Source organism: Dryas octopetala, chromosome 5 (genome assembly GCF_963921425.1).
Source record: "Dryas octopetala chromosome 5, drDryOcto1.1, whole genome shotgun sequence".
In the NCBI taxonomy this organism is placed as follows: domain Eukaryota; kingdom Viridiplantae; phylum Streptophyta; class Magnoliopsida; order Rosales; family Rosaceae; genus Dryas; species Dryas octopetala.
Window position 1 is genome coordinate 4,605,574 of NC_141370.1, and position 27,563 is coordinate 4,633,136.

Sequence of the window (27,563 nt, forward strand, 5' to 3'; positions counted from 1 at the left end):
TTTTTGATATGGCTGTCATTTTATGGACATGAATTATAATTGGTTAGCAGACATGGATTATGGACAAGTTGATTTTAGGTAAATGTAAGAAAATAGTGGCATGATAACTCGTAGGTAGCATGTACTATAATGAACACAAGGGCCAAAAGTTAATGACTAATTATGAGGGTTATTTGTAATTAGGACCTTCTGTTTTTTATTTTGGCTAAAATTGGAGCATCTTAATTTAGTGACTTTGAAATTGCATAAAAATAATCCGAACAAATATTGGAGCACCACATATTATGATTGAAAGGGACAAAAACGTCATAACCACATATTATGATAATATTATGCATGAGTCAAGATCTAATAAAGGTTAATATCATCCCACATACATGGTACGTACGCCATAAAGGTTAAAAACAAATCACTAGATTTAATTAAGTTGAAATTCAATCATTATCAAGAGACACAATTTCCGGCGTAGGCACGTCACCATTAATTCGCTTGAACTCCTCAAGGCGATTTTGATATCCAATGTACCAACCACGTGCGGCATACGCGTCGGCATGTTTATGCCAATCATCTGAAATAGGTGGCATAGGATGGCCCGAGGACAAGTGTACCTACACATATTAATTAAGTGAATAACTTAGCAATGACAATTTTTCTACTATAAATTTACAATTACACAATCTATAGCCGTACATGTACAAAATGATCACCGTTGACAAAACCAATGCAAATCTCACGGAGCTCAACGTCCTGATGTGCTTCTGAGTGTGCATATAGTGGGAGACACGTAAGGCATAACAATCTACATAAATGGATCACGGTTACACCATAACATGTGGCGATAATATATCCCATCTCGAGCATGGTCATCCAATGATCTCTGAGTGCAGGGGTGTCATCAAAATAATCAAGTACCCTCTGAAACTCCATAACTCGCTCGCGCACATGGAAAACTGACTCAAACAAAGCCGGTGTATGTAGCAGTGTCCTAGATAAGTCTGTGCGTACCGTTCGCCAAGCATCCACTCCAAATCCCATAGTTGCAGCTACAACTCTATATCCACAATTACCATCTGGTAAGACGTCGGTTACACCAGAAATGTACGGTCTCATGATGGGTTGAAACTAGTCTATATACCGATGTGGCTGAGCAAATGGAATGCGCGAACTCGTCTTCACTTTGTTGGCCCTTTTTTTTAGTTTCTTTTTTGGTGAGCTACAGTCAACATTGCCACTGGACGGTGAGGGTGAATGACTGTTACAACCCGAAAGTACGTACTCAAATGCGGATGGCAAACGCCTAGTAGAGGTTTTAGCTTTACTTGGGCGGCCCCTAGTCTTGGTCTTCACTTGTGGTTCTCTCAGAGTAGTGGAACTTGGATTCATAAGCTCTTCTAACTTCAAACTTATGTGCTTCTAGGTGTCTGCATCTTGCTCTTCCATCCATTTTATTAGTCTATCTACTGTGGCATTAACTGGAGGATCTGAGAGTTTTGTGACCTCCGGTTCCCTATTGTAATCCAACTTTCTCCAATAAGGATGAAGGGAGTCAAGTGAAATAGGCCGGTTACGTCGTCTATACGACAAAATCTCATGTGCACATGGCAACTCGTGTGTCCGACGAATGGTGCAATCACATGGTAAGGCACCTCCAATCCATTCAGCCCTTTACAATACGAAAGAAGTGAATAAATTATTGGTACAAACTAAATAAGTGTTTAATGCGTAGAATGAAGGTTAGTTAGTGAAGGTACCTCCTTATCTCACAACCAATTATATTCAATGCTGTATCTGATACATAGCCTAACAATTCCTTCATCTCCTCATGTTTCCTGACACTATGCTGGATAAAACAACGGCTTTTCTCAAATGATGCCTTAATGTGTGTATGCTGCAACTCTATCAATGTATAAATATGCTGCCATGATAACTCAAAACTAAGCTGACTAGTGCCAAGTTCCTTCTTTAACCTTGAATGTGCACTTTCAGCCCTGTTCGTAACAAGAAGTTAGTATGTGTGTCTAAGCATATAACAAGTCAATGATAACAAAAATAGACTACCTGTTCGAAGTGGTGTTACCAAGGTGCATACAACCATCTATCCATGCAGCCACAAACCTCTCCTTATAAGGTATCAACCAACTATCCTTAATGTACTCAATAGCTCCGGCGTATGAATAAAAGTTGGTTTCCATGTCACGCAAACGACTCACATACTCATCCTCACTCTCCGATCCAACCAAACAATTCCAGGCACCATTAAACTTCTCCCAATGGTCAACCGTACCAAACAACTTCCTGCAATTTTTCAACACATTTTTGCTAATGTGCCATCTACACAATAAATGTCTGGCACTAGGAAACACTTTAGGGATTGCAGACATGAGTGCTAGTTCCCGATCCGTGACAATCATGTTAGGAAGACAGTCATCATTCAATAAAGACCGTACTCTACCCAAAGCCCATGTATAATTATCCTCCTTCTCAGAACATATATAAGCGAATGCAACAGAGAATGTCATGCTAGTGGAAGTCACACCCACAATCTCAAAAAGTGGCCAACGGTACCTATTAGTCTTATAAGTGCAATCCATTATCAGTACATGCGAAAATGCACGTAATATATCAACACTCTCAGGATGAGTCCAAAACAGGTCAGTCACAACATCACCAGAACTTCTATGCCACTCAACATAATTATGTTCTCTCAGCTTAGTTAGCAATACTTGCATCTCTGATCTACCGGCCCTCTCGATGACCCTATGTTTTTGCCTGGCATTGTATACTGTCTTGATTATTGATGTATTCTGTGGATTCTTATTTTTTATGGTCTTCAATATATCTTTCGGTTTCACCAAAGTCTTGGACAAAGCCACTAACAATGAATTCTCTTCTTCAGTTAATCTGCCTGCGAATGAATGCCCTTCAATATACTCTGAAAGCCACTAACAATGAAACCTCCAACTCCCATTGATCACCACATCCAGTGTTCACCGCCTTCAATGAGAATGGACATCCACATTTCTTCGAACGGGTGTCCTTAGAGTCATCAGAAACTGGTTGCTTACGGCTAGCAGCATCGGATGTTTGGTCGCCTGAATCTGACTTTGATGACTTTCTTGATCTATTTGGCTCATATTGACCATTTCTCTCACAAGCAAATTTGATCCAAGCTCTCTTACCACGAACCCCGCCTGCATCAGACCTTCTAATGACAATTACCATGTTGTTCCTTTTTCCTTGTGCACGAATCCAACTAACCATTGAATCCTTACTTTGAAACACCTACACATGACAATTATATATATTATTTACAATTCATATTTAGGTATGCATAAATCATAATTCCCGGCCATACAATGTTTACCTCCGCTATTGTGAATTCATTGGTGTAGTCAAAATTGCACCTTCCTTCAACTATATTGAGCTCGGTGGAAGCACCCACTTGCTACTCCTATTCAGCAAAAAAAAAAATATATATTTTTGTCCCAGTATTCGACGGGAAGCCACCGAAAATATCACATATATTCGGTGGCTAAGTACCGAATATGCAAACAAAGTTCGACAATTGACTACCGAATGAAACAATTATACGTTGGTCATTCGGGAAAAAAAGTAGTTGTGTCCCAGTATTCGACGGGAACCCACCGAATAAATCATATATATTCGGTGGATAAATACCGAATATACCAATATAGTTCGACAATTGCCTACCGAATGAAACTATTTAAAAAACTATACGTTTTTCATTCGGTGGCTATCTGCCGAACGGTGGTATAAACTTCGGTGACAAACCACCGAATATATTGCCATTTTTCGACGGGCATTGACCGAACAAATGTGTAAAAAATTGACATTACATTTATAAACGGTGGATACCTACCAAAATATGTACATTTATTCGGTGACCATCCACCGAAATATAATGTATATTTCGGTACTGGTTTATCGAATAAAAACATGAACTCACAGTTTTCCAGCCGCGAAAAATTTCATAAAAACTCAAAAAAACTCAAACTTACTTCATTTGATGACTCCAAATTGTCGTTCTGATTGTCCATTTGTCAAAAGTAGGTGATTTGGATACAATGAATTTGTTTACAAAAACAATCTATGTCTAGGGTTTGGTTGAAGATGGTGGTGGTGGTAGAAGAGAGTGGAGTGTTGTTTGATGATGGTGATATACGTGGGTTGAGCCAGCAGGTGGGATTGTTTAAAACAACAATCTATATCTAGGGTGGAAGGTTGATGATGGTGGTGGTGGAAGGTGGAAGATGAAGGTTGAAGATGGTGGTGGTGGAAGGTTGAAGATGATGGTGCTCCTCAGCTGGTGGTTGAAGATGGTAGGGGGTGTTGGGAGAAAAATTTTATCCCAAATATTAAATGTCCTTTATGATCAATTTGCTATAGGGTATATATGTCTTTTACTAAATTAAATCTATGGTGGTCAACTAAGTAGGGTGGTCGGAATAGCCACCTCCAAACCCAAATAATTCCTTTAAAAATATGAGCCCAAACCCACTAAACAGAAACCTAGCCCAACACCCCATAATCAATTAATAAGGCCCGAACTCCAAACCCAATGCCCTGCCTCCCAATCCCAAATAAGATGTTTTGCCCATAACACACAGAGGCATCGTCTCTGCTATTTCGCACAGAGACCAGACGCGAGAGAGAGAGAGAGAGACTCACAGTCACAAGCTTGCAGCTGCTGATTGAAGGTACCCTAACCCTAACCCAGTCACAATCTCAGTCACGCCGCACCCCTCTCTCAAACCCTAAATCCCTAATCACAGGTACTCCTTCAAATTTTCATCTTAATATCGTTTCTTTTTTTTTTCAGTTTCGATGTTTATTGCACTTTAGTTTTCGATTTTCTACTATTTTTTACTTTTGGATTTATGGTCGCGTTGGCTTACTGTAGCATCAAGGTTTTTGTTTGTGTGTGGTTATGGGGATAATGTAAGTTGGTTTTTGTTTTTATAAATTATAATGTGGATTTGGGATTCAAAAGACTTATGGAAATGAGTTAAACGAATTGGTTAGAACGTTTAATTGATGATTGATCCAGATTGAGTTTAGAACTGTTTTAGAAGAATTTGGGATTGAGTGAATGGTTTCACTTTCGTGTATGTTTTGCTTTCTTCTCATTTTTGCAATGTCTTGTTCAGTTGAGTCCTTGGTCTGAGCATGCAGGTTTGTGTATTAGTTATGCAGGAATGTATTCGTCTAGTTGAAATCACAAACACTAAGCTTTCTTCTTATCTGAAAGTGTTAATGATATTATATAATTAATAATTCTCTTATTAATTGGGTTGCTGCTGTCTGCTTGATTTGTTTTTCATGATGGATGAGGGAGGTAGGTTCCCACAATATTAGCACACTTCCCACTACCCCCAAACACTCATCTAAACACTACCCTAACAACACCCACTGCTAGTAGTCCTAGGGCCCCAAATGCAACACAAGTTGTAGGAGCCACAGACTGTACTATTGCTTAATCCTTGTGATATGTGTGTTTGTTTTGGTGGGTTTTTAGAAATTTGGGGTTATGGTTTTTGGGTCGGTTATGTTTTTGAATATTATTTGATCTTCTATAGTTCCAGATTTAAATATTTCTGGGGGATGTTGTCTGGTTCGCAGTTTTAGTTTAGAGTTTTCATAAATTTTAAAAAAAGAAATGAAAAGAAAAAGTGATTGATTTCTTTAATTTACAGGCATTTGCTCTTTGAATTGTTTGTGGGAACGAAGATGGGGCTAAAGAGGATATGCATAGCGATTCGATCTTTTGAGCGCCCATTAATGGGAAATAATTTTTTGGGGCCTTACGCACGGAGGATTGGGTTGCCTGAATCACGAGTGTTATATACAGTGTTACGATCACCTCATATCGATAAAAAGTCCAGAGAACAATTTGAAATGGTGATCAAGAAACAACTTGTGGTCCTGAAAACAAAAACGAATGAAGAATTGCGCAAGAAGTTATTTTGGTTAAAACGTCTGCGTATAGTTGGTGCTCAATATGAAGTCTTATTTGATTCAGAGACCCGTTTGGATAAGGGGAAACTCAAGGCAGTCTTGGAGCAGTGTCATACCACTGGACCCTTGGAGCCTTAGAGGCTTAGAGCAGCTAGCTAGACCTTAGCAAGTATTTTTCTGCTAAAAGTAGTGCATTTGTTTTGTTGTTTATCATGTGCCCATAACATATATTTGTGTTTTGCAACCAAAGAAGACCCTGAATGGTTGGTAGAGCAAAGGGTAACTGAAATTAAGCTCTGTATTGTTGAATAAATTCTATCAAGAAAACAAAGCAAGTTTTGGCATTTAGAGGTCTACATCTGTATTTGTAAATTCTCATCATCTTTTTGTTCTGTTTATGAACTAGTTTTGTTCAATCATGTCCACAGATAAATTTTCCTGCAATAACATTGTGGTGACCACAGTAAAATCATGTTGATTACTTTAACAGGGCTGTCCAAAGAAACCGATTTTCTGTGCATCAATCATCCACACTGCATTCCATTTCATGAATGGGTAGAACTCCTTAACCTTAATGCATATTTGAACATTAAGTAGCACAATTTAGCAATATTGAGCCTAGTAAATCAACCAGTTAACCATACAACTACTACCCTATTAAATTAACATACAAAGGTTATTGAGCCTTTTGGAGTAGGAATGAGGTAGACTCTAGGATAAAATCTGGACAAGTATCAACCCAAAGTTGAAGGTACTCATCATTTACATATTCTCAAGCATTTCCAAACCTTCACAAGAATTAGGTACTTAATACTTCGAAGTTCACTCAACGTTGTTGGTCGGCACCACACCGATGCTTTTATGTTCACATTCTCTTTGATCTCAGTACTTCAAGCAGTTCCCTGTTCATGTTGCCACTGAGTTTGCACATCTCAAGCACAAGTACACCTACAAATTCTTTTACATGTTGCCATGGGAATTTGGCTACTTGTAGCAGACCTGCACCTGCCATTGTTTATCCTGCCTTCCAGAGCTATCATTTACTCTCTACACACCTACTAACTATACACCTATACCCAACTACCACATCCCGTCATCTCCCATAACTTCCTCTAAACATAAAACCCTAAAACTACATACCCATCGTCTAACCTTGTTTTTTGTGATATACAGTCTAACTTCATTTATACATTTTTTTTTTCTTAGTATACTATGTTTTTCATGTTTTCTAGTGTATTTTGGTGTTTCTCCGTGAATATTTCAACAAAAACGTAATGGTGAGTATCAATAGAACCATCCCTTAATAAATTTGGTTTCAATCACCAAAAAAAAAAAACAGTGGATGATTAATTGATTATACAATCCAAACCCCCGCATAGGGAATTTACATTATTAAATGTTCTCTATGTTAGAACTGATTGTGGTGATTCCTTGAATTAAGGAGTTGAGCCTATAAGGAAAGAATGTCACAGATTATCACCTTAATTCCCATGAAATACATGCAATCAAATAATTGGTGAAGAAAAAAAAAAAAAAAAAAAAAAAGATGATAATGGAGGCCTACATCATATAAGAGAGTGAAGTACGTGAGGTAAGGAAAACTTCTAGCATTTTAGAGTTAAATGAGATAATTGCTTAAACTAAGGAATCTTTGCTGATGTATGTAATTAAGGAATTCATTGTAAATACTCAATCTTAGAGAAATTATAGCTGTAATATTGGAACAGTAAATATTTCTTGTATAGAATGGTCCAGTATATAAGAGTAGGGCTGTGCTATGGAAAGAAAAAAACTTTTCTGCAAAACTCATCAATTTCCTTTGCTTTAACACTCTGCAGCTTTTTTTTTTAATGGACAAAAAAAAAAAGGACACTCTGCAGCTTTTTGTCAAGGAAATGAATCAATAGTGCACGCCTCATAGCACACAATACCTCTTCTAATAAAATTTAACAAAACAATTATGCTTCTTGCTACCATTCTTCTATAGCAAGAAGAAAAGATGATAGATTGTAATCCCTCCATGATAAAGTAGGAACGTTCCCTTCTTTCTTTTCAGTAAAGCAGGCCATATTTATATCATATACTAAAACCGCTCTCCACTGAAATTTGAAAATTTCAATTGCACACTACTTCAACTGCAAGCTTCTTAGTTACACCGGGACACAAACCCTTACTAAATTTCTCTTCTGTTGATTCTATGACACATTTGTTTTGATTTAAGCAGACCTGCAATAAGTAGAAAGCATCTTAGGAAATTGAGAAGATAATATTGAAATACAGATGTAAAAGAATCACTGCATATAAAATGGCCATATTTCCATTCCATAAGATGATGAAAGGTGCTATTTATGCACATGACTAACTAAAGATGGAAGTGTGTGCTAATGCAAGACATAAGGTTTTGGGTCTGGTTACAGTTTGCTTAAGATATGACTGCTTCATTTTATTGAACACTGAAACATATATCACACTGGAAATATGACTCATGACCCATGACACAATTGTGAGAAATTCTACATATTGGGTTTACATCTTTAACTTGCCAGGTTCTCATTAACTTTTTGTTTTTTTGTTTTTTTTTTTAATATCTGAGAGTGATTAAAAGCTTGAATCTCCGCTGGCCAAGATGAATGTTGAGATCCATGTGTGAAGTATTGATGAAAGTGTGTAAACGATATACATGGCTTCAGAGTTAAGCTTTTATCAAATGGTGCCCAAAAATGTTATCATGCCTGATGACAACCTCACTGGAATAGTAGATCCTACCCAAGGGAGACAGCACTAAATACTCAATTAGACAAATCAATAAATCCAGTTTGATTAACATAAAGAAAGTTGGAAGTGCTTACTTTTTCAACCACAGAACTGGAGTTAGGATCATGGCAGTCTCCTTTGGTGTAGGATCCACAGGAACCTGTAGGATTTCCGAAGCTGGCAAATTTTATGGTAGAAATATGAGTGTTCTCAGGGCACTTCAAATCGACAGTTGCAATGTTTTTGTTACTTCCATTTCCCTCATGCCAAGATTCAGGGTCAATAGAGGGGTAGTCTTCTGCAACAAGAGCACATACACCTGAGGTTTTCCGTCTCGAGAATTTAATTTCTAATGGATCTCCACCTTTCTCTTCAAATATCACCAGAATGTTTCCAGATGGTTTGAACCAAGACCGTGGAACATGGTACCTGCTCCAGACAGAAAGAGGTGACTTTTTCATGGCAACAACGGAACAACCTTTTTCTATGATGCAGTTTCCTCATGAATTTTAGAAGAAAAGAAACGAAGAGCTCCATGAAGATAAAGTCTATTATTATAAAAGAAAGTTTCATGAATTTGAAATTACAAAAAGTACAAATTATCAATACCAGTAAAACAGGTGCTCATTGAGAAGGTGAAAAAAATATGGTATCATATTATTTGAGATTGCATCCACAAATCAAAGTGGTCTCTTATACTAGGACACTATTGTGACATATACATGCACATATGTTTGTGTGTTCCAGCAAGAAAGTGTTTGTGCGTGTGTGCATGCACCTGCACTTTATGGCTTTAAAATTCTTGATGTAAAAACAATTTTCCCAATATTTGAAATACAGATGTTTGTGTGTGTGTGTGTGTGTGTGCACCTGAGCTTGATGGTTTTAAAATTCTTGATGCACCATCAATTTTCCTAATATTGACCATTATACAGAGTTGGTGACTGGTCTCATGGTCATGCATCCTGACAATAGTGTAAAAACTTTTAGATACATTAGAATTCAAATACAGAACACTCTTGGATCTTGATTTTCACTTTCATTCTAAGATTTATGATAACTGTTCATGGAACTTTTATTTATGGCTGTCTGGTCCAAATCATATTTTGGGAGCAATTAAGAAAAAAAGAAGCATACGGAAATTGGCTTTCTAATTTTTATTTCAAAACTAAAAATTGCACTTAATTTTGTCCTTGTTTTACCATCTTTGTGTTGGTTCTCCACACCCTGTATTGCATTTGTCTGGATTGAACTTTCCTCTATAATTGCATTCTTGAACACATCCATGTGCAGGGCTCTTCCTAGGCCAGTATATTCCAATTTCTTCTCCATTCAACCAAGCTAGACCTTTTCCCATGTGAATCATATCCAGCCCAATAGGTTCATCACCTGGTGGAGCGTCCACAATAACCTACAATATTCCAAGTAAATGATTCTTCTCTATTTTCCCCATTAAACAGCTGCTCTCAAACAAAGTAATGGCTTATTTTTTAGGCACAAGAGAAGTCAGGTTATCCAAGTGTTCACCTTATACCATGTCAAAGGCTGTTTCCTTGGCGGTTCTGAGGTTGAAACCCAATTTACATTTCGTAAACCATCTTCCTTGTAAAGTCCTAGGTGTTCTCCTTGCAACCCAATCTGGTTAATGGAAGAAAGAAAATACAGGTGGGTCTTTTAAAATAGTAAAAAAATACAAAAAAAACTTCCAATGCAGTTGTGGTTGTGTTATTTACTTTTTGACTTGTTTTTCATTAGCAAGAACAACAAAATTTAAAAAATAACTGATAAGAAAAGGAGGAAAATACCTTGTAGGTCCAATTATAGGCAGACAAATCTATTGTCCCATTGTTGAAGCCCTTTATCTTGACACTAGTTAGTCCTGCCCCTACCCATTCATAAAATGATCCTGCATTCTAAGAGCAAAAACAAAAGAGCAATAAGCTGTTGGAAATGTAGCATTAAAGGAATAAAGATAAATAAATGACTGGTATAGAGCCATAAACATTCTTTATAGGGAGCTCTTTCATTTCCAAAAAGAGGACAACCTCTTTAGAAGCTCTCTATATATAAAATTATTATCCTTCTAAAAAAATAACCAGGATTCTGCGGACATATATTTAAGTAATCAACTAATGACTCAGGATTCTGCAAACCAAATCACTTCCCACAGATGAAGTGGTTTACAGTCTCGACAACATCTAACTGTAAATAAATCATGACAATTAGATATGAAAGAAGAGAAATGTACCTGCAGACCAACTGTCATGCTTAGTAGAGCAATTTCATTCTTCCCTTCCTTCAGAGAGATAGGGACTTCTAATTTGAAGGGTGGATGCGTGCCATTTCCAGATGCACTAGCTGAAGATCAAGCATGTATGACAATTACTAACAAGAGGTCATCTGAAAATGATTTGATGAAGAATGCACATTATGGAATTGATGTTTATGTTAAAAGAAAATCTAAATGGACCCACTCCAATTGCTAACTTGACCCCCCTACAAAAAATTTTCCCCAAACTTCTCATTGTCATTGAATAAAATAGAAAAACTAAAAAACACACCCAATATTATTTTTTCAGTTTGTTTAATTTTATTCAAGGACAAAGTGGGAAGTTTGGAGAAAAATTTTGTAGGGGGTCAAGTTAGCAAATGGGGTGGGTCCATTTAAAATTTTTCTTGCATTAAACCAGTGAGAAAAATCAACAACAATAGAATGTAGCATAATTGATGGCAGTAATATATTAGAAAATGGAGTGGGTCCATTTAGAATTTCTCTTGGATTAAAGCAGTGAGAAAAATCAACAACAATAGAATATGGAGCATAATTGATGGAAGTAATATAGCACCTACAAAGAAAAGGGGAGAGAGAGAGAGAGAGAGAGCAGTTGTAGCATGGGTGTCACCCAAGGAATAGGAGCTGATGACTTTATGTCATCCTCACCTTCCTCTGAGCTATGAGTAAGCAGAGATGCTGTTTCCATGCGAGTAAAGAGACACTTCATAAGCTAACAGAATTCTTTTATTGCAGATGAGAGAGGAGGGCATGCACCAAAATCTTTTTGGTATATCTACTCACTTTGATGTGTTATGAAAGCTTTATATTCAATTTTGCCCAATGTTCTATTGCTTTCTGTTTAGAAAAAGAATTACTTGGTTGACCCAACTTGAACTATGTTCATGGGAAATGACGACAATCCACTAAGTAGAAAGAAGATTAGAACGAGGAAGCAATAGATTCTTCCAATCACTCTAAGTAATCTCTCACTCCTTTCAACCCTTTTCAATAAAGAATCCCAAACCAAGACTCACAATCTCTCAATTGCTATAAGTTTTTCTAAATTGGTCTATTTCAACCGTAACAAGAGCAAAGATCCAATTTGACATGAGGAGACTAATACTCTTAAAGGCCTATTTATAGGCTCACTAAAATCCTAGGTTACAATAGGACAAGTGAACAAGGAATGGTAAAAGATACAAAAACATGACCCAAACTCAAGCGTAACAGGGAAACCAGGTCGGTGCCGACCACTCGAGTGCTAGGAGGCCGTTTGAATGCTGCTCGGTGCCTCTGACAGCAGTTTTTCAACTCCTTGATTTTGAGCCGCAATACTCAACATGTGGAAATCTTTACTTTGCAAGTGAGTGATTTTGAATGGGTTATTTCCATATATTTTTCCAAGTATAACCCAATGCAAACTTTTAACATTCCAGCATATAGAAGTTATTGGTTTTTCTTGCTATATAAACAATGAGAAAACTTTTCTTTACTATCTTAATTGTTGAAGTTGGAGCATTCAAATCAAAAAACAATTTGTAATGGATAGAGGCTTAGGATTTTATTTAAATGCAATGCTTAGAATACCTGAGGTATATTTTTAGCATGCCCCCTATCCCCCACTACGTGTGGAACACAAGTAGCTAAATTGAGCCTGACACAGGGATGAGTTGCCCGCTCTATTACCATAGAAAGGTTGGAGCATCAACCGAAAGAGGCTTTTTCTAAAAATAGCCACAATAAGCTAATTAAAAATATCTAGAAATACAGATGAAGAATAACTTAAGCAGAAAAACTAGTAAATAGAAATAAATTTTCAATTTCGAATAATGAAAAATAACTCTGAGAGATCAGAAAGTAACCTTGAAGTTCTTGATTCACAAAAGCATGGAGAGCATGACCCTTTGATTCAATTAGAAGAACTGGATGAATTCCTTTCTTTAAGAACTCTTCATTTTCACCAATGTATATGCTGCCATGAAAGAATTCTATGAGTCAATCAAATTATTTGATTCAGCTCCAGTTAAAATGCACACTTTCATCTATTTTACGGCTATTACATTCTTTGTGCAAGTAACAATTAGAGCTAGTCAAATAGAATAGAAATCTCCAAAGATACTGCTAAATACAGCGTATGAAACTGATGCAAGGTTCTTTTTCAAAGGTCCAATCAAAATTTAAAAAAGAACAGCTAACTCGAAGTCATGAACATGTAAAGCTGTTTGAGATATCTCCCCTTTCTAATTCTAGTAAAGTTGGTCTTTGAACTAGAGTGTTGAGGTACTCGAGGTTACAAAGAAATAAGGCCACAATTATTAATATCAAAAGACAATTATTGTGGAGCCAACACCCTTCAAACTTCATAAACATAGGTTAACGAGCTGTGTACTAGTTGTAAGCTTGATATACATTGTTGGCACATTCCCAAACAACTTAAACTTTTGGGGTCTAGTGGTTGCCTACATGACATCAGAGCTTTGGTTGTACGAGGTCTTGGATTTTAAACATGAAATCCTATTCTCAAGTTTTTTTATGGTTTGCAAGGTGCAAAATAGAGCTGCACCTATATGTTTCTCTATTTGTGTTTATCTGCCATTCCAACTGCAGTATGAGATTGCACGTGAGAAAAGATGTTATCTTGATATACATATTGGTCCATTTCCTAACAGCTTAAACTTTTGAGTCCAATGGTTGTCTAACACTCTAGTAAGGTGGCAAAGCATGAGGAATTTTGAACTACACTTTTAAAATTTAGGGTAAGGAGGTTGTCTAACCCTAAATGCTATTTTACAATTTCAGTGGGAGATTGCAATATATTTTTATTGATCAATCAGAATTGCTCCCCATGGTCTATAATTGCCTCAAAAGGTCCAATATACATACATTATTGGAAAATTTGAATAACAGTCAAGAAGATCTTATGAAAATTAAGCATTTTCGAATAGAAGATGTAAAACATATATTGAACATTCTAGAAATATAAAAGCATTTCAAATATATTTTTGAGTTATTTTTTTATAAAGTTGTCTAAAAAAAAAAAAATAGTTTTGAATCTTTAGCACAATCCATATATTTGGAATAGGTCCAAAATTAAATTGAATAGATGTATCTGGGGAAAATTCACTTAGATTGTGGCCATCATACAACGAGAAGAGTCCTCATCAGAACCCCTCAACGATGGTTTCCGGCTGCCTTTGATTGCTGAAACTTCTTACCAAATTATGAAATTTTCTTGTGCATAAAAAGCATCAAAGACGTTTCAAATATTTCTTTTCCTTGAAAGTAATTCCATGGATAATTTCTTCCGTTAGGAAGTCATCTTCCATCCAGAAAGAACCAAAAAAAAAAAAAAAAGAAGAGGCAGATGGCAGATGGCAGATGGCATAAGTTTGTAATCAGAAATTTCCTATCCGAAACCTTGTGCTTGTATTGTGACACAAACGTTACTCTTTTAACTTGATTTCTAAATTTTGTGTGTTTTCCTTCATGGATGAACTACTTTTTTTTTTTTTTTGGCCAAGCTTCATGGATGAAGAACTAATTATGCTTGAGAGTAGTCTTCATGTATTCATCTAGTCTAGGAGATCTGTTACATGTGGTATCTCTCTTGGTCTTGGTTTGGTAATATTGCAAGCTTGAGATTTGGATTCCTGATTAACTTTTACATAGCCAAGACGACGAATCAGTTGCTACAGTTATGCTCATAACTTGGCACTTGGACGTGCCCAAGGAAATAACAGATATGTGAAGATCACGTGGAAAAGAGTCGTGAGATAAAGTTGCACACATTTCTTGTAGCATAAGTCCTAGAGAGTCTTGGGTGTAAAAAGCAACTCCCAACTTTTAATGCCCAAAAGCCCAATGTCACTTGGGGTCATTCTATGTCTGAAATCCCCACCCGGACTTTTTATTACCTCCAACCCATTTTGGAACCAATGTTGAAAGGCCCCAGTGGTCAACAAAACCTTAAAAATGGTGTTTTCGATGGTAAAAGCATGCTGTTATTTTCATCACGAGCAAAGACAAACCTTGTTGTATACCACAGATAGTCAGTGGTATATTTTGTGGTGTTGATGTGATCCACAAAGCCATTTTTATTGAAGTCAGCTTCACCCCAGATCCCAGCTTTCTCCACAAATACATCCCATTTGAGAGCTTTCGAACTCTTGTTTGATGATCCCATTGATAGCTGCAAACTTTCAGGTACCATTTCAACTACAGAGGTTTGGGATCCAACCTGTTGGAAAATTTCATTTTGAATTGTAAAGCCTAATTGAAAGCCGAAAGCATACAACAAAATTAAGGATAAGCAGAACCACATTCATCACCATTTTCTTCAGTATTTTATTTGCATGTTACTTGTAAAGAGCACGAATAACAATAGAATATTTTATGAAGAAGTAACGTATATTGTAGACCTTAGTAAAAGAGATTTTCATTCAAAATCTACCAAGTCATATCCCAAAATTTAAAAGTGTTAAAATTATTTTATGCCAAAAAGTCTACTTATTTGAGAGATGGTCAAAACCATGTCAGCTTACTTGTAAATCATGCAGACCAGACCAGTGAGATAAACAATATATCATGTTTAGAAAATTTCTATCTTTTTTTTTTTTTTAAGGAAACAAGATTTTTATTAATATGAACGGAATTGTACAATACAGTGGATAAGCTATCCACTAAGCTTAAAATCTGAAACTAACAGCAATTAACTATACCAGATACATATCAGAGTCAGCAATTACACAAAACAATAGAACTAATAAACAAGCAGCATTTCAATCTAAAAGTAATGCAGAAAAGGAGGTATCCCTAAATGCTGAAGAAGCTGAAGCTCATCGTGATGCCCAAAAACGAACCCCACCCCCCTCACAATAATGATACTATACCACATGTGCGATATCATTCTAGAAGTATATTGTTTCATTGTTCTCTCTCTCTCTCTCTCTCTCTCTCTCTCTCTCTCTCTCTCTCTCTCTCTCTCTATATATATATATATATATATATATAGTCTGCCTTTTCATACGGGATTCCCGCTCCATTTGAAGTTTTTGGACAACACGCTAATTGTGTAAAGTGGCACCTATTAGGACACTTAAAACCCGAGAGCTAAATCCTTAATCCTAAGTCGTAAAACCCGACTCTACACCCTAAGGCAATCCGTTCAACAGCCTGACTTGTTGTTCAAATGGATAGTTAGGCTATTCAAACGGCAAGCCAATTTTTGCAGCTTTCCGTCAACAGGTTGATGACTACTTTAGGGTTTTAGCCCTAAACCCCACAACCAAAACCCTCAAACTTAATATCAGAACCGAGAACAAAAAATTTTGGCCTATTATTCGAACAGCCTGACTTCTCGTTTGAACGGTGTGGAACCCTATCTAAGAAGCGAACTATATATATAGAGCAAGTCTCTCATCCAGACATCCAGCCGTGGGTAAAATACGGTTTTGCAGTTTACAAGCATCCAAATGTATATTAATAGTCTTATACATGATTATCTATGCATAATCGTGATGAACTGCAAGTCTGAAATCATAATCAGAAGAAAAAGTAAGAAAACAATGTAAAATAGAAAGAAAGCATTACCTCTGATACATTTCAGTGATGGACTGATGGCTCATAAAAAAAGTACTAAAATATTAAGGAAATTGTGAAGAATGGGACCCTTTTGAAAAATATGTCACTTATGAGCGCTTGTGAAATCACTCTATTATATGAAAGTGCATTGCAAATGTTCAAGTATAATATGGACTTTAACTACGTTCCGGACATCCCGATATCATCAAACTATTACATATATATTATATATATCTATATATATAGACACACACATATAATATATGAATGTATTGTGGATAGAAGATAAGAAAAACGTATTAACAATTGAAAGCAAGTTATCTTGTCTGGATTGGCATTGTAATTTGGGTTTCATAATTTTGGCAAATGTAGGCATCAGAACTTGAGTAGTTACCTTTGCTGTATTATATACTACATTCTTGCAGTCAGGCAGTATACTAACTGACCATGCTGGCAGATGATATGACACATTTCGAAATTCTACTGTCTTGTCATTTTTGTCGTCCATGTTAGCTATAAAGGCAGCACATGCTCCAGAAGTGTCGGTGAACACATCAGCCTACAATGCAGGCACTGTTCAGTAATGGTTCTCCAGTTGTGAAATAGATTAAAAGAACATTTAAGTGCAAATTGACATAACTAAAGATTAAATGAGTTAAAAGTATAAGCAGCAGAGAATATGATAGTACGGAATAAATTAAATTTAACACATCAAGTAACAAAAACCATATAGCAATTCTTGTATGTGTCAGACTGCACTTAAATGATGAAGTCAATTCTTGTATAGCATATCATGATTAGTTGAACATGTATAAGGATCTTAATGATGAAGTCAGCAACCTGAAAATACACATAAGATGCTTTAAACTAGTTTTATTTGATAACTACATCTAGGAAAAAAAAAGAGAGAGAAAAGATTAATATCTAGCAATGATAAAGCCAATATTCTCAGAAAATATACCTCTTGGGAAGGGCCCAGTGATACATTAACTGGCTGACTATTGAGCATAATATGCTCACATAACTTAATCGCACTGTGAAGCTGCTTAAGGTGTCCCCATTTTGGAAGCCTAGGTAATCCTATAGACCAAATGAAAAACAATAAATAAATTAACAGTACTACAATAATTTTATGATATGCTCATTCATATTGCATTTTAAAAATTGAACATAACATGAGAAATTAAAACCCTTACCATATTCATCAATTGGTGCTTCATAGTCATAACTTGTGGTAATGAATGGCCCACCTGAAGTGCGACCAAAATTTGTTCCTCCATGATACTAAGCCAAAAAAAGAGAGGGTAAGATTAAAACCAGCATCATGATAATTATGTCAGCAATCATAATGCCAATGCTAATAGCATAATTAAGAATAAGAAAAATGGTCAACATGGATCCAAAAATAAATTACTACACAACAACTAATAGCAACATTACACCAAATATATGAAAAATTGTTACAAAGTTAATGAAATACCATGTAATAATTTTGTACACTGCCCCCTTTTTGGAAAAAACGAGCTACAGAGAAAGCAATATCTTCGGGTGGCCTGTGAGGATTTCTGGCCCCAAATGTTGTAAACCTGAAATAAATATGAGATTGATCCCACCATAAATTAAGAGGAAATTATGATTCAGAATTTCAGAAAGCAAGAATGGAAGCCGTCAATGACCTTTTGCATACATTCAGAAAAAGAATCAAGATAAGGTAAGAGAATGAGAGTATTGTTCCAAGATAAGACTAGAAAACCCACATTTCTTGAATTCTAGGGAATTGCACCTCCATGGCGCTTAGTTTGTGAGTGAAATTATAAAAAATTAATGCTACTGTTACAAAATCAAATCAATGATATTATTTGCCTCATTTTACCGATCCTCTTATTTCATTTTATTTTTTTAGAGGCACGGATAGCTCGACCTTCCTACATGACACTACTTCAAGCCTAAATAGGAAAAGGAAACAAACCAATCAATCAAACACACAACTACTCAATGCTTTTCAACTACAGAATTTTTCTCTTTCAAGTTCTTCGGTCCTCCAACCAAGTTCTTCATCAATGTTCAAGCATTCCAGCCATTCAGCTAGTTCTTCATTTTGTGATCAAAGATTTCTTAGTCTTCACTAGGATTTCTCTTTTCACTATAAAAATTGGAGTGTTTTTCTTTCGGCATCCCATAACTATAATTGTTTTTAGCTCTGTTAAGTTGTCCTTTAGGCTAAGTATTGATCAAGTTGGTGCATTTGTCATCTGCTATTCTTCTTACCAAGGGCCTTCCTATCAACACTTTCAGTGCTCTCTTTCTTTCCAAAGTTATATTTAATTCAGACAACCATTCAAACAAATAATACTGGTTTGGTTTGGCTCGTTGCATCTCACCCCCAACCTCCTGGGATTCATCCCATGATGTGCTACAACAATTTTCCTGATTTCTTGTAGATTATTTTTCTTATTGTGTATTTCTTTTCAGTCAAGACTTTCTTTTTGATGTTTTCCTAGCTTAATAAGGTTTGGATTTTATATTTCATCAGCCAAATAGGATTTTAGATTAAAATATTCTTAGTGGCCAAGGTTTCTAAGCCCTATAAATATGGGTCTTGTAACCTTTTGGTGTTTTAGTTGTTTTTTGATGATTAATAAAATTAAGAGAGAAGTTTTCTCCTTTATCCCTGTTTTTCTTATAGTTTAGAGAATTATGATTTAGATAGATGCCTTTTTTCTGCTTATTCTCATTCTAGAGAATCAACTGACCTAAGGAAGGCCATATTCTTGTGATATGATCGATTGAGTCTGGGCTGCATCGGTTAATATCAAAGAAGGTTTCCATCATGCCGAGATGTGGAGGACATGGTGGAAGGGGACATAGTAACACCAAGTTGGATCAAGTGGACAGGCGAGTTAACATAGGACACATTATGTGACGGGTGTGGGTGTTGAACCAACAGAAGGCGACCACGTTGGCTGGGTGTCGTCGAAACCAACCCTAGAATCACAAAGACGATGACGACAAGGAGTATTACAACACGGATGAGGAGTATGAGAATCCTTATGGGGATCAGAGTCCTAGGAGGGAGCAGAGGCCTGCCACCAATCCGGTCCTTTCAGAAGGATCTACGGAAGAAGAAGAGGTTAAGTTAGATTCTTCTCCAACTAAGTATCCGGTTAGGTATAAGTATGGTGGTTTTGCATAAAACATATTGTCAGTTATTGAAATTTTGGTTGACTCTTAAGAAAATAATTCATTGGATTTAAATATGTCTCCAATAATTGATTCTGATTCAAAGGATTCTTGTTGTGATGTTTCTTTGGAAGTTGATGAAAACTTTGACAATGATTTGTGAGACTAACATTAAAGTTCAGTTTGATAGAGTTTAAAAGGAAAAGGATCAAGGCAAAGTTGAAGATAAGGTTGTACAAGAATTTCTTAGAGACATCATTGAAGATGATGAACTTGAAGACCTGAAGCCTTGAGATCCAATAAATTTTGTGGAAAATAATTTTTGTGAATATGTTGAATTTTTTGGGATTGATTCTTTTCTTATGAAGGATTCTAGGAAGTTGAATTGTAGCGTAAATCAAGAAAGATGGGTTCCCTCAAAAAATATTGCCTATGGGAATGTTGACTTTGTTGGTGCTGAATCTCTTCTATTGGAGAGTGCCAAGATAATTAATTGAAACTATGGATTGCAAAGCTAATTTTTGGGATGACAAGACCATCATTAAGGTGTTCTCAAGTCCACAAAAGAAGAATCAAATTCGAGGATGATTTCTTTCCAACCCGAGGAGGATGATGCGGGGTGCATCTGTGTTAACTCCAAGGAAGTGACAGATCAAGGTAAAAGAAAGAGTTTGAGGGAAGAAATGCGCTCCAATCAAGCAAATGGATGAAAGATAGTGCAAAAGAGCACGTTTCAAGAAAAAATTGGCGTTTGAGCAATGGGGGATCGATCCGGGGATCTTTGGGATCGACCCCATAGAAGTGCAGCAGGGGGATCGATCACCCCTTGAGTGGGGCAGATCCCACAGATTGGTGTTCACATGGTTTTTGTGCTTTTTTCAACCAGCAATTGATCCCCAACCTCCTCGGATTGATCCCTAACCTCCTCGAATCGATCCCACAACATGCTACAACAACTTTCCTGTTTTCTTTTAGTTTATTTTTCTTATTTTGTATTTCTTTTTAGTCCAGACTTTTCCTTTTAATGTTTTCCTAGCTTAAAAGGTTTGGTTTTTATATTCCCTTAGTCAATTAGGATTTTAGATTATTAACAATCTTCCTAGCCAAGTTTTCTAAATCCTTTAAATATGGATCTTGTAGCCTTTTCGCATTTTGGTTGTTTTCAAATTATTAATAAAATTATGAGACAAGTTTATCCCTATTTTTCTGATAGAGAATTATCAGTTAGATAGATGTTATTGGTTATTCTCATTCTAGAGAATCAACAGACCCAAGGAAGGTTGTGTTCTTGCCATCCTATTGATCAAGCCCACTGTGCGCATCACTTACTCAGATTAAACAGCTTTCTATACAAGTCAGTTTAAGGCGCACCTTAATGATTTTCTATTTTTTTATGGAGGCCCTTTCATAGGCAATGTAGTGGCATGTCTGTTGCTAAATGGACTACTGATCTTTCTATTCACGGCACATTGCCATGGAGATCACTGACAGTTTTAAGCAAACAATGAATATTTTGAATGGGAGCTGACATAAAAAAATGCATCTGATTTCTATAGTACCATACTTTCATGAGATGGCTAATGATGATGAAATCATGATAGAGATAAATACAAAAATGCAATGTTTAAAAGGAATACAAACAGAGACAAAGCCAAAATACTACATTACCAGCCAGGCCAATTCTCTGTCCAAATTTTAGGTTTGTTCGGATAAATCGGTGTAAATTCGTCACAGTAGAAGGAATTACAAGTATTTATCTGCAAAAGAAACATGGGATGCCATACTTTAAGCAGAATTTTAAAATTCTCAAACATCCAAATATTATATAATAGACAAGGCTATTATTCAATAAATAAAAAAGGTTAAAAGAGAGAGAGAGTGCATACATAAAGTGTTACCATGATTTTCAAATCACATGACCACTCAAATAAGAAATAATGGAATCTAAGCTCCTAAATTACATATGAATATACATTTTGGTTGTGCAACGGAGAGGGAGAGAGAGTGATGTAGGACAGGCACAACCAATCCTTTCAAAAGCCATAGCTGTTAGAAGAGGTGCAACCTAATCCTATAAATCACCCAGGACCAGACTCAAGAGCACACTCTCCAGGACTACCCGTTCGGGCTTCCGCCCTTACGAACTGGCCCAGGTCTCCACTGAACCTGGAACCATATAGGCCCACCCTCGGGACTGAGAGATGCTCCCGCATCAGAGAGAGAGAGAGAGCGAGAGAGTGAGTGAGTTAGTAAGTGAAGGCAGCCTTTATGAGTAGACCATAAAAATATAGCCGTGTTTCTTTTGCACCAACTGGTTTAACTCCGCCTGTGGTTCCCACAGTTGGACGTCTGATCCCAATCCCTACTAAAGGAGAAGGGTTGTAGTAGGTAGAGTCTAGACAATCAGCACGAAACTTATTGTCACACCTTTATGAACTTGAATCCGTATAGAGAAGAGTTTAGGTGTTCATCAGATCCCGTGTGTCCCAATCCTTAAAAAAGGAGAAGGGTTGCAGTAGTACCATTACTGCTAGCAAAACCCTCATCGGATCTCGTCTAAAGTGAAAAATGGGCAAAGGTTCTCTAGGGCTTTACCAAAACTTTTAATCTCACAAACTCACTGAAAGGATAATATCATTAAACTGTGTGTGCACAAATACTGTCCCAATTCCATTAGTCAAAAACCAAATCTTTTATTATCTTGGGGGAGGGGGGGATATGAACTTGGGACCTCTTCCATCATTGGTAAGGGAAATACCATTAGACCACAAGCTTGTTGGTCAACAACCAAATCTTTTAATTTCACAAACTACTTTTTTCTGTTTTTCTTTTTATCTTTTTTTATATTGCTTCAGTCATGATACTCAAAATCTGGATTGTGTCAATTACTTTTGATAATTGTAATTAAACAATACTTCTCTTAGCCAGACTTAAGAACCTATTAAGTTTAGACCTTTACCACGGACTCTGGAGCATCAAATTGTTGGCACATGATCCAAGGCACACCTATATTCTGAGAAACAGCCATGCTAGCAGCCCACATGGCATATTGTTTCCCCCCATCTCCATAATCTTTTTCATAGTATCCATATTCATTTTCTATCTGCAGCAAAAGACATATGTTGAATGAAGCTTAACATCTGTTACAAAGCTATATGTAAATGAAATTGAAGCAAATTTTTTTCTTTTCTTTTCATTCTAAGTCTCGCCAAGCAAGATCCAAACCTAAAACCTAGAGTGAATTTCCAAACCCTCCAATCCATTTACTTGATAAAATTAAAAAATTTAAAAGAGCTGTGACTTTGGGAACAAGAATTATAACTGAAATCAAAGCAAAAGATAAAAAATAATTAACAGAATATGAAAGATAAACAATAAACAGAATATATGGCTTTCTGGGATCAGAATCTATGGGGCTTTCTCGTATCAAATTTTATAATTTAAAACTGATAAGTAACAAGTCTACTATATTATGATACCAATATCATTTTAACTCAGGGAAATTTACTTTCAAATACCATTATACCAATATCCTTTACATATAAGCGGTATTGCATACATAAACAATAATGTAGATGAACTTGCATTGTTATTTTGTGGGGATAATACTTACTAGTAAGAAAAACAAAAATTTAGGTACACTGAGAATTTCATCAATTCTCTTGAGAATGGATGGACATCTTGTTCATCAGTTTCTTGTACCTCGTCCTTTATATTATTAAATAAAAGCATATGTTTCCCATTAAAAGTAAAAAAGAAAAGGAACAAGCAAGACAAAAGAAAAAATAAAAAACAAGATAATGATCTTTCGAAACTGAGACCCACTTCCAATCACACAATGTAATGAATGAAGGAGCTAGAATGATTACACAACGTCATATTGATATCTTTCTGGGCAACAAATCGAATCAGCATGAACAATCATATAAACAGGTAACTGGGCTTTAAAAATTTGGGCTCAGAGCTCCCATTTTATTAGAAGGAAACAAGGTTCACGAATTATATTTACAATCTTTCTCTGACCTCTCCAGTACTTGCTAGAGTATAAAAAAGATTTAGGCACATTCAAAATTTCATCAAACTAGTTTCGAAGTTAAAGATACTTGCCTGTGCCAAGATAATGGGACCTCCTTGTGATGCAAAAAGCTTCTCCTGTTTCATTAGGTTAACTATGAATGCTGTAAACTTCTGCATGTGATACTGAACCCCAAGAAAAAGAATGAACAAGTTATAAAGGGGAAAATAATTAATTTCATATGGGAAATAGTTTGATGTAGCACCAAAATAGAAATACATTAAGGAGAGAAAAGATGACAGGAAGAGGAAGAATGAGGGGAAGATGAAGAAAAACAAAGATAATGGGTTTAATTCATTAATCAAGTCTGCACAAATTTGCAGTCCTGAAAAAAGGTCTGCATAAATTGAAAGACAACGGCCTAGTAAATTGAGGCCAACAAAATCGGTTAAACATTTGTGAATTAATCTAAACTAAACACTAAGATAATACCTAGAAAACACATAAAAGAAAATACTCAGCAAAGAATAGATTAAAATAACATTAAACTGATAAAAGCAAAACAAATGGATGAAATCCAATCTCTATCACAGTTGCATCAAAGGATCATATGAAAATATTAATATTCTTGGAACAGGATCTATAAAGATTTCTGACCTAGGGTTTAATAATTTGACTTCCATACCTTAAAGGGCTGATTTTCAGTTCGAAATACAGTTCCAGGCACATAATGCAACCAAACAGGTATCCCGCTGTATGAAACAAACATGTCTCAGGAGTTCTCAAACAATAAAGTAAGAAAAAATATTAAAATATATTACTGAATTTTAATATTTCGCGCAGTCATCCATCAAGAGCCAATATCAAAATTTTCTCCTCTAGAAACCAATATTACAATCTGAAAATAGAATTACATACCCAAAGTACCATTCTGCTGCAACAAATGGACCAATTCGAAGAATCAAATACATTCCGGCCTGCTCCACAATCTTCGCAAACTTGACCAGATCATATCGTCCTCCAAAATAATACTGATAATCCCAATTAAGGAAAAAGAAAAAGGTGCAAATCAGTTTATTGTATTAGATAAGTACCTCTTATCGCATATGTCAAAAATTAGAAGAGCTTTCTTTTTAACTTCACTCACATTGCCCGGAGATGGTTCATGACCATTCCAAAACACATATGTTTCAATCACATCAACCCCTCCTTCCTTTGCCGTTTGAACTAGGCTCGGCCACATCTACACACACCACAATCATGCTTTAAACGAAGTGCCGATGGAACAAGTAACACAAAATGCAACCATATGGAAAATCATCATATAACATAGCAAAATTAATTAGATATGCTCAATGAAACAGAGAGAATGCCAATAAACTAACAGAGTGTCATAGTGTCATAATATAAGCTAATCTTGGTCCTAATCCGCAACCTCCCAAATCAGCAAAACAAAGAATTCACAAAAACAAATCCAAATTTTAAATCATAGAGAAAATAAATCAAACAATTAGGCTGCTCTAAATTGGGAAGTAAAATGCAGAACCCAAGAGAGCTAGATAGCTAACTACTAACATTCTCTTTCTTATTCATTTTAAGAAAAGAGTATATTTTCTGTACATTTCTTCTCGGAAACCAAACAAGAGAGAGAGAGAGATTAGTTCTGAGAACTGAAGGTTACGTACCCCAGGGACACTGCGAGGGTAGTGAATGGCAGCAGAGATGAGGAGCTTCCGCTGGCCATCAATTATCAAAGAGCGACTGTCGTAGCTGACATTGCTTGCAGAACACAATGTCAAGCACAATAGCAGTGCAAGCAGGCATGGCATTTTTGGCATTATGGGTAAGCTCGGCGGCTTCATTTTCTTCTTGTTCTTGCTTAGCGCGTACTAATGCAGCAGCAGCAGCAGCTATACGAGCTCAATCAATGGCGACTTCACTTGGGTGATACTGATATGTAAGAGAAAGAGTTAGAGAGAGAGAGGGTTGAACAGAGCATGTGAAATTGTGTAATCCATTAATGGTGAATAGTTGAGTGTGTCGACCTCAGCAATCTCAGTGGGACAGACGCTGCCTAATACTGTCCAACACTCCAACCCAGTATTTATTTTCTCTTTCAATTAATTTATATATTTATTTGAAAAATGAAAAAGAGTGAGGGTTTTAGCCTTTTAGGGGTTTTTAGATTTATTTAGATATAATGGATAGACAGATGTAGATCTCACAAGTTCCAGTACAAGATAGGCTACAGATTTCATGAAGACAAATTTAGTACAATATAATAAACATATTGGGTCGGTTTGGTAAGGAATGGGTATGTTTCTACAGAGTATGCTACACTTTTGGTAACTTTAATCAACCACCCATTTTAATCTCATCCTTATCCTTACAATTAGGCTTTTAACATCGATCGACTCAGCAATATTTGGACAACTCTTTTTAGTTTTAGCCTTAGCCTAGGATGGGTGCGTTACTAAAAGGGCATTTTAGTTTTCTACAAAGTTATTATTATTTTTTTTTTACCAAAAAAAAACTAGGGCAATTCTATTAAATAACACTTTTTAATGAGAGCATGTATAATGGTTAATGGTGGGTGTCAATTGGTAATTCAATACAAGCTTATTGATCTCATTTTTTCTACTTTTTCAATTATTGACTTGCCATGAAACTGTTCTGCTGTGCAGTGGTTCAAGTCAATAGCATACATATCTGTTTTTTAATATTTGCGTATATTATCTTATAAATTAAAATCTATAAATTTAATTATTTATAAAATTATATCATTAAAAATATCTCAATGAAATTTTTAAAATGAGCTCAATATTTGATATTTTTTAAATAATTTTAAATTAATACCCATATTTGAATTTCTCTATTTTAGATTATAAAGTATAAAATAACAAACCCATTAACTAAAAATCATGCTTCATATAATAAAAAATGGCCCATTACAATATAGACTTAAAAACGGTACATGGTACAACATAAAATTAAAAACATAGCATTGCAACATAGAATGAAAAACAATACAACACATTGGACCGAACACTGTGCACAAATCTACGAACTTCTAGCCCATTTTCAACCCCACAAAAGCTCAACAAGATCATTTCGAAACATGAAATGTCTTTCATCATCTCTCACATTCCTATAACGTCTTATGTATGCACTACTTATTGTTCCACCACGATTGACTTCTAGTAGAAACGGGGTATTGGGTCCATGCTCTCCTAATGTTGGCATTCTATCATAAAGTTGGACAGCACGGCGAACAATCACAAATGCATCTTCTTCTGCATCCTCATATGAATCAGACTCATATTACTATTTTTCAACGATCATATTATGCATGATGATGCACGTTTTCATCATGGATGTCATAAGGTGTGGGTTCTAACATTGAACAGGTTGTGCAACGATAGCAAAACGAGCTTGTAGAACCCCAAATGTGCATTCAACTTCTTTCTGATAAGTTGTTGTTGCCACTTTTTGTACAACTTGGTTTACTTGGAATTTAGAAATGAATATCAAGTTGTAGCTCTCGCCAAGTATACGAATCGCTTGAGGTAAGCATAGCGTATAAGTAAGAGGTCAATCCTACGAGGAATGAGATTGATGAGGCACACATTCACTTGACTAACATTTATTGAAAGCAATAAAAGAATGGAGGTTGAGAAGTGAGACTAACCTACATGCATCAAAGTAAAAAGGGTTGACATGCTAGAGTTTAGAATACACCTTAACCTCATAAATACCACCATTAGAGGCGTTATGTTCTACACT

The 27,563-nt window shown here is 36.0% G+C and overlaps 4 protein-coding genes across 4 annotated transcripts; 1 reads left to right on the forward strand and 3 right to left on the reverse strand.

Annotated features, from left to right (window-relative positions):
- Positions 1 to 434: 434 nt before the first annotated feature.
- Positions 435 to 1,110, reverse strand: LOC147283671 (uncharacterized). Its single transcript, XM_086245563.1, has 2 exons — positions 691 to 1,110; positions 435 to 608 (listed from the first exon to the last, which is right to left on the reverse strand). The coding sequence occupies exons 1-2, from the start codon at positions 1,108 to 1,110 to the stop codon at positions 435 to 437; spliced, it is 594 nt and encodes a 197-aa protein (XP_086101689.1).
- Positions 1,111 to 2,054: 944 nt separating this feature from the next.
- Positions 2,055 to 3,222, reverse strand: LOC147283672 (protein FAR1-RELATED SEQUENCE 5-like). The gene is made up of 2 exons (XM_086245564.1): positions 2,948 to 3,222; positions 2,055 to 2,901 (listed from the first exon to the last, which is right to left on the reverse strand). Exons 1-2 carry the CDS (start codon positions 3,220 to 3,222, stop codon positions 2,055 to 2,057), a joined length of 1,122 nt encoding a protein of 373 aa, XP_086101690.1.
- A 2,526-nt stretch (positions 3,223 to 5,748) lies between these two features.
- On the forward strand, positions 5,749 to 6,114 carry RPS10 (ribosomal protein S10). Its single transcript, XM_086245565.1, has one exon. It carries the CDS (start codon positions 5,749 to 5,751, stop codon positions 6,112 to 6,114), a length of 366 nt encoding a protein of 121 aa, XP_086101691.1.
- Positions 6,115 to 7,637: 1,523 nt separating this feature from the next.
- BGAL10 (beta-galactosidase 10) lies at positions 7,638 to 25,853 on the reverse strand. Its single transcript, XM_086245417.1, has 19 exons — positions 25,466 to 25,853; positions 24,928 to 25,023; positions 24,699 to 24,811; positions 24,466 to 24,532; positions 23,873 to 23,965; positions 22,725 to 22,868; positions 21,434 to 21,522; positions 18,066 to 18,171; positions 17,782 to 17,869; positions 17,547 to 17,665; positions 16,980 to 17,144; positions 15,034 to 15,242; positions 12,868 to 12,977; positions 10,979 to 11,088; positions 10,536 to 10,643; positions 10,258 to 10,368; positions 9,933 to 10,141; positions 8,826 to 9,159; positions 7,638 to 8,202 (listed from the first exon to the last, which is right to left on the reverse strand). Exons 1-19 carry the CDS (start codon positions 25,640 to 25,642, stop codon positions 8,092 to 8,094), a joined length of 2,559 nt encoding a protein of 852 aa, XP_086101543.1. The 5' UTR covers positions 25,643 to 25,853; the 3' UTR covers positions 7,638 to 8,091.
- Positions 25,854 to 27,563: the final 1,710 nt, after the last annotated feature.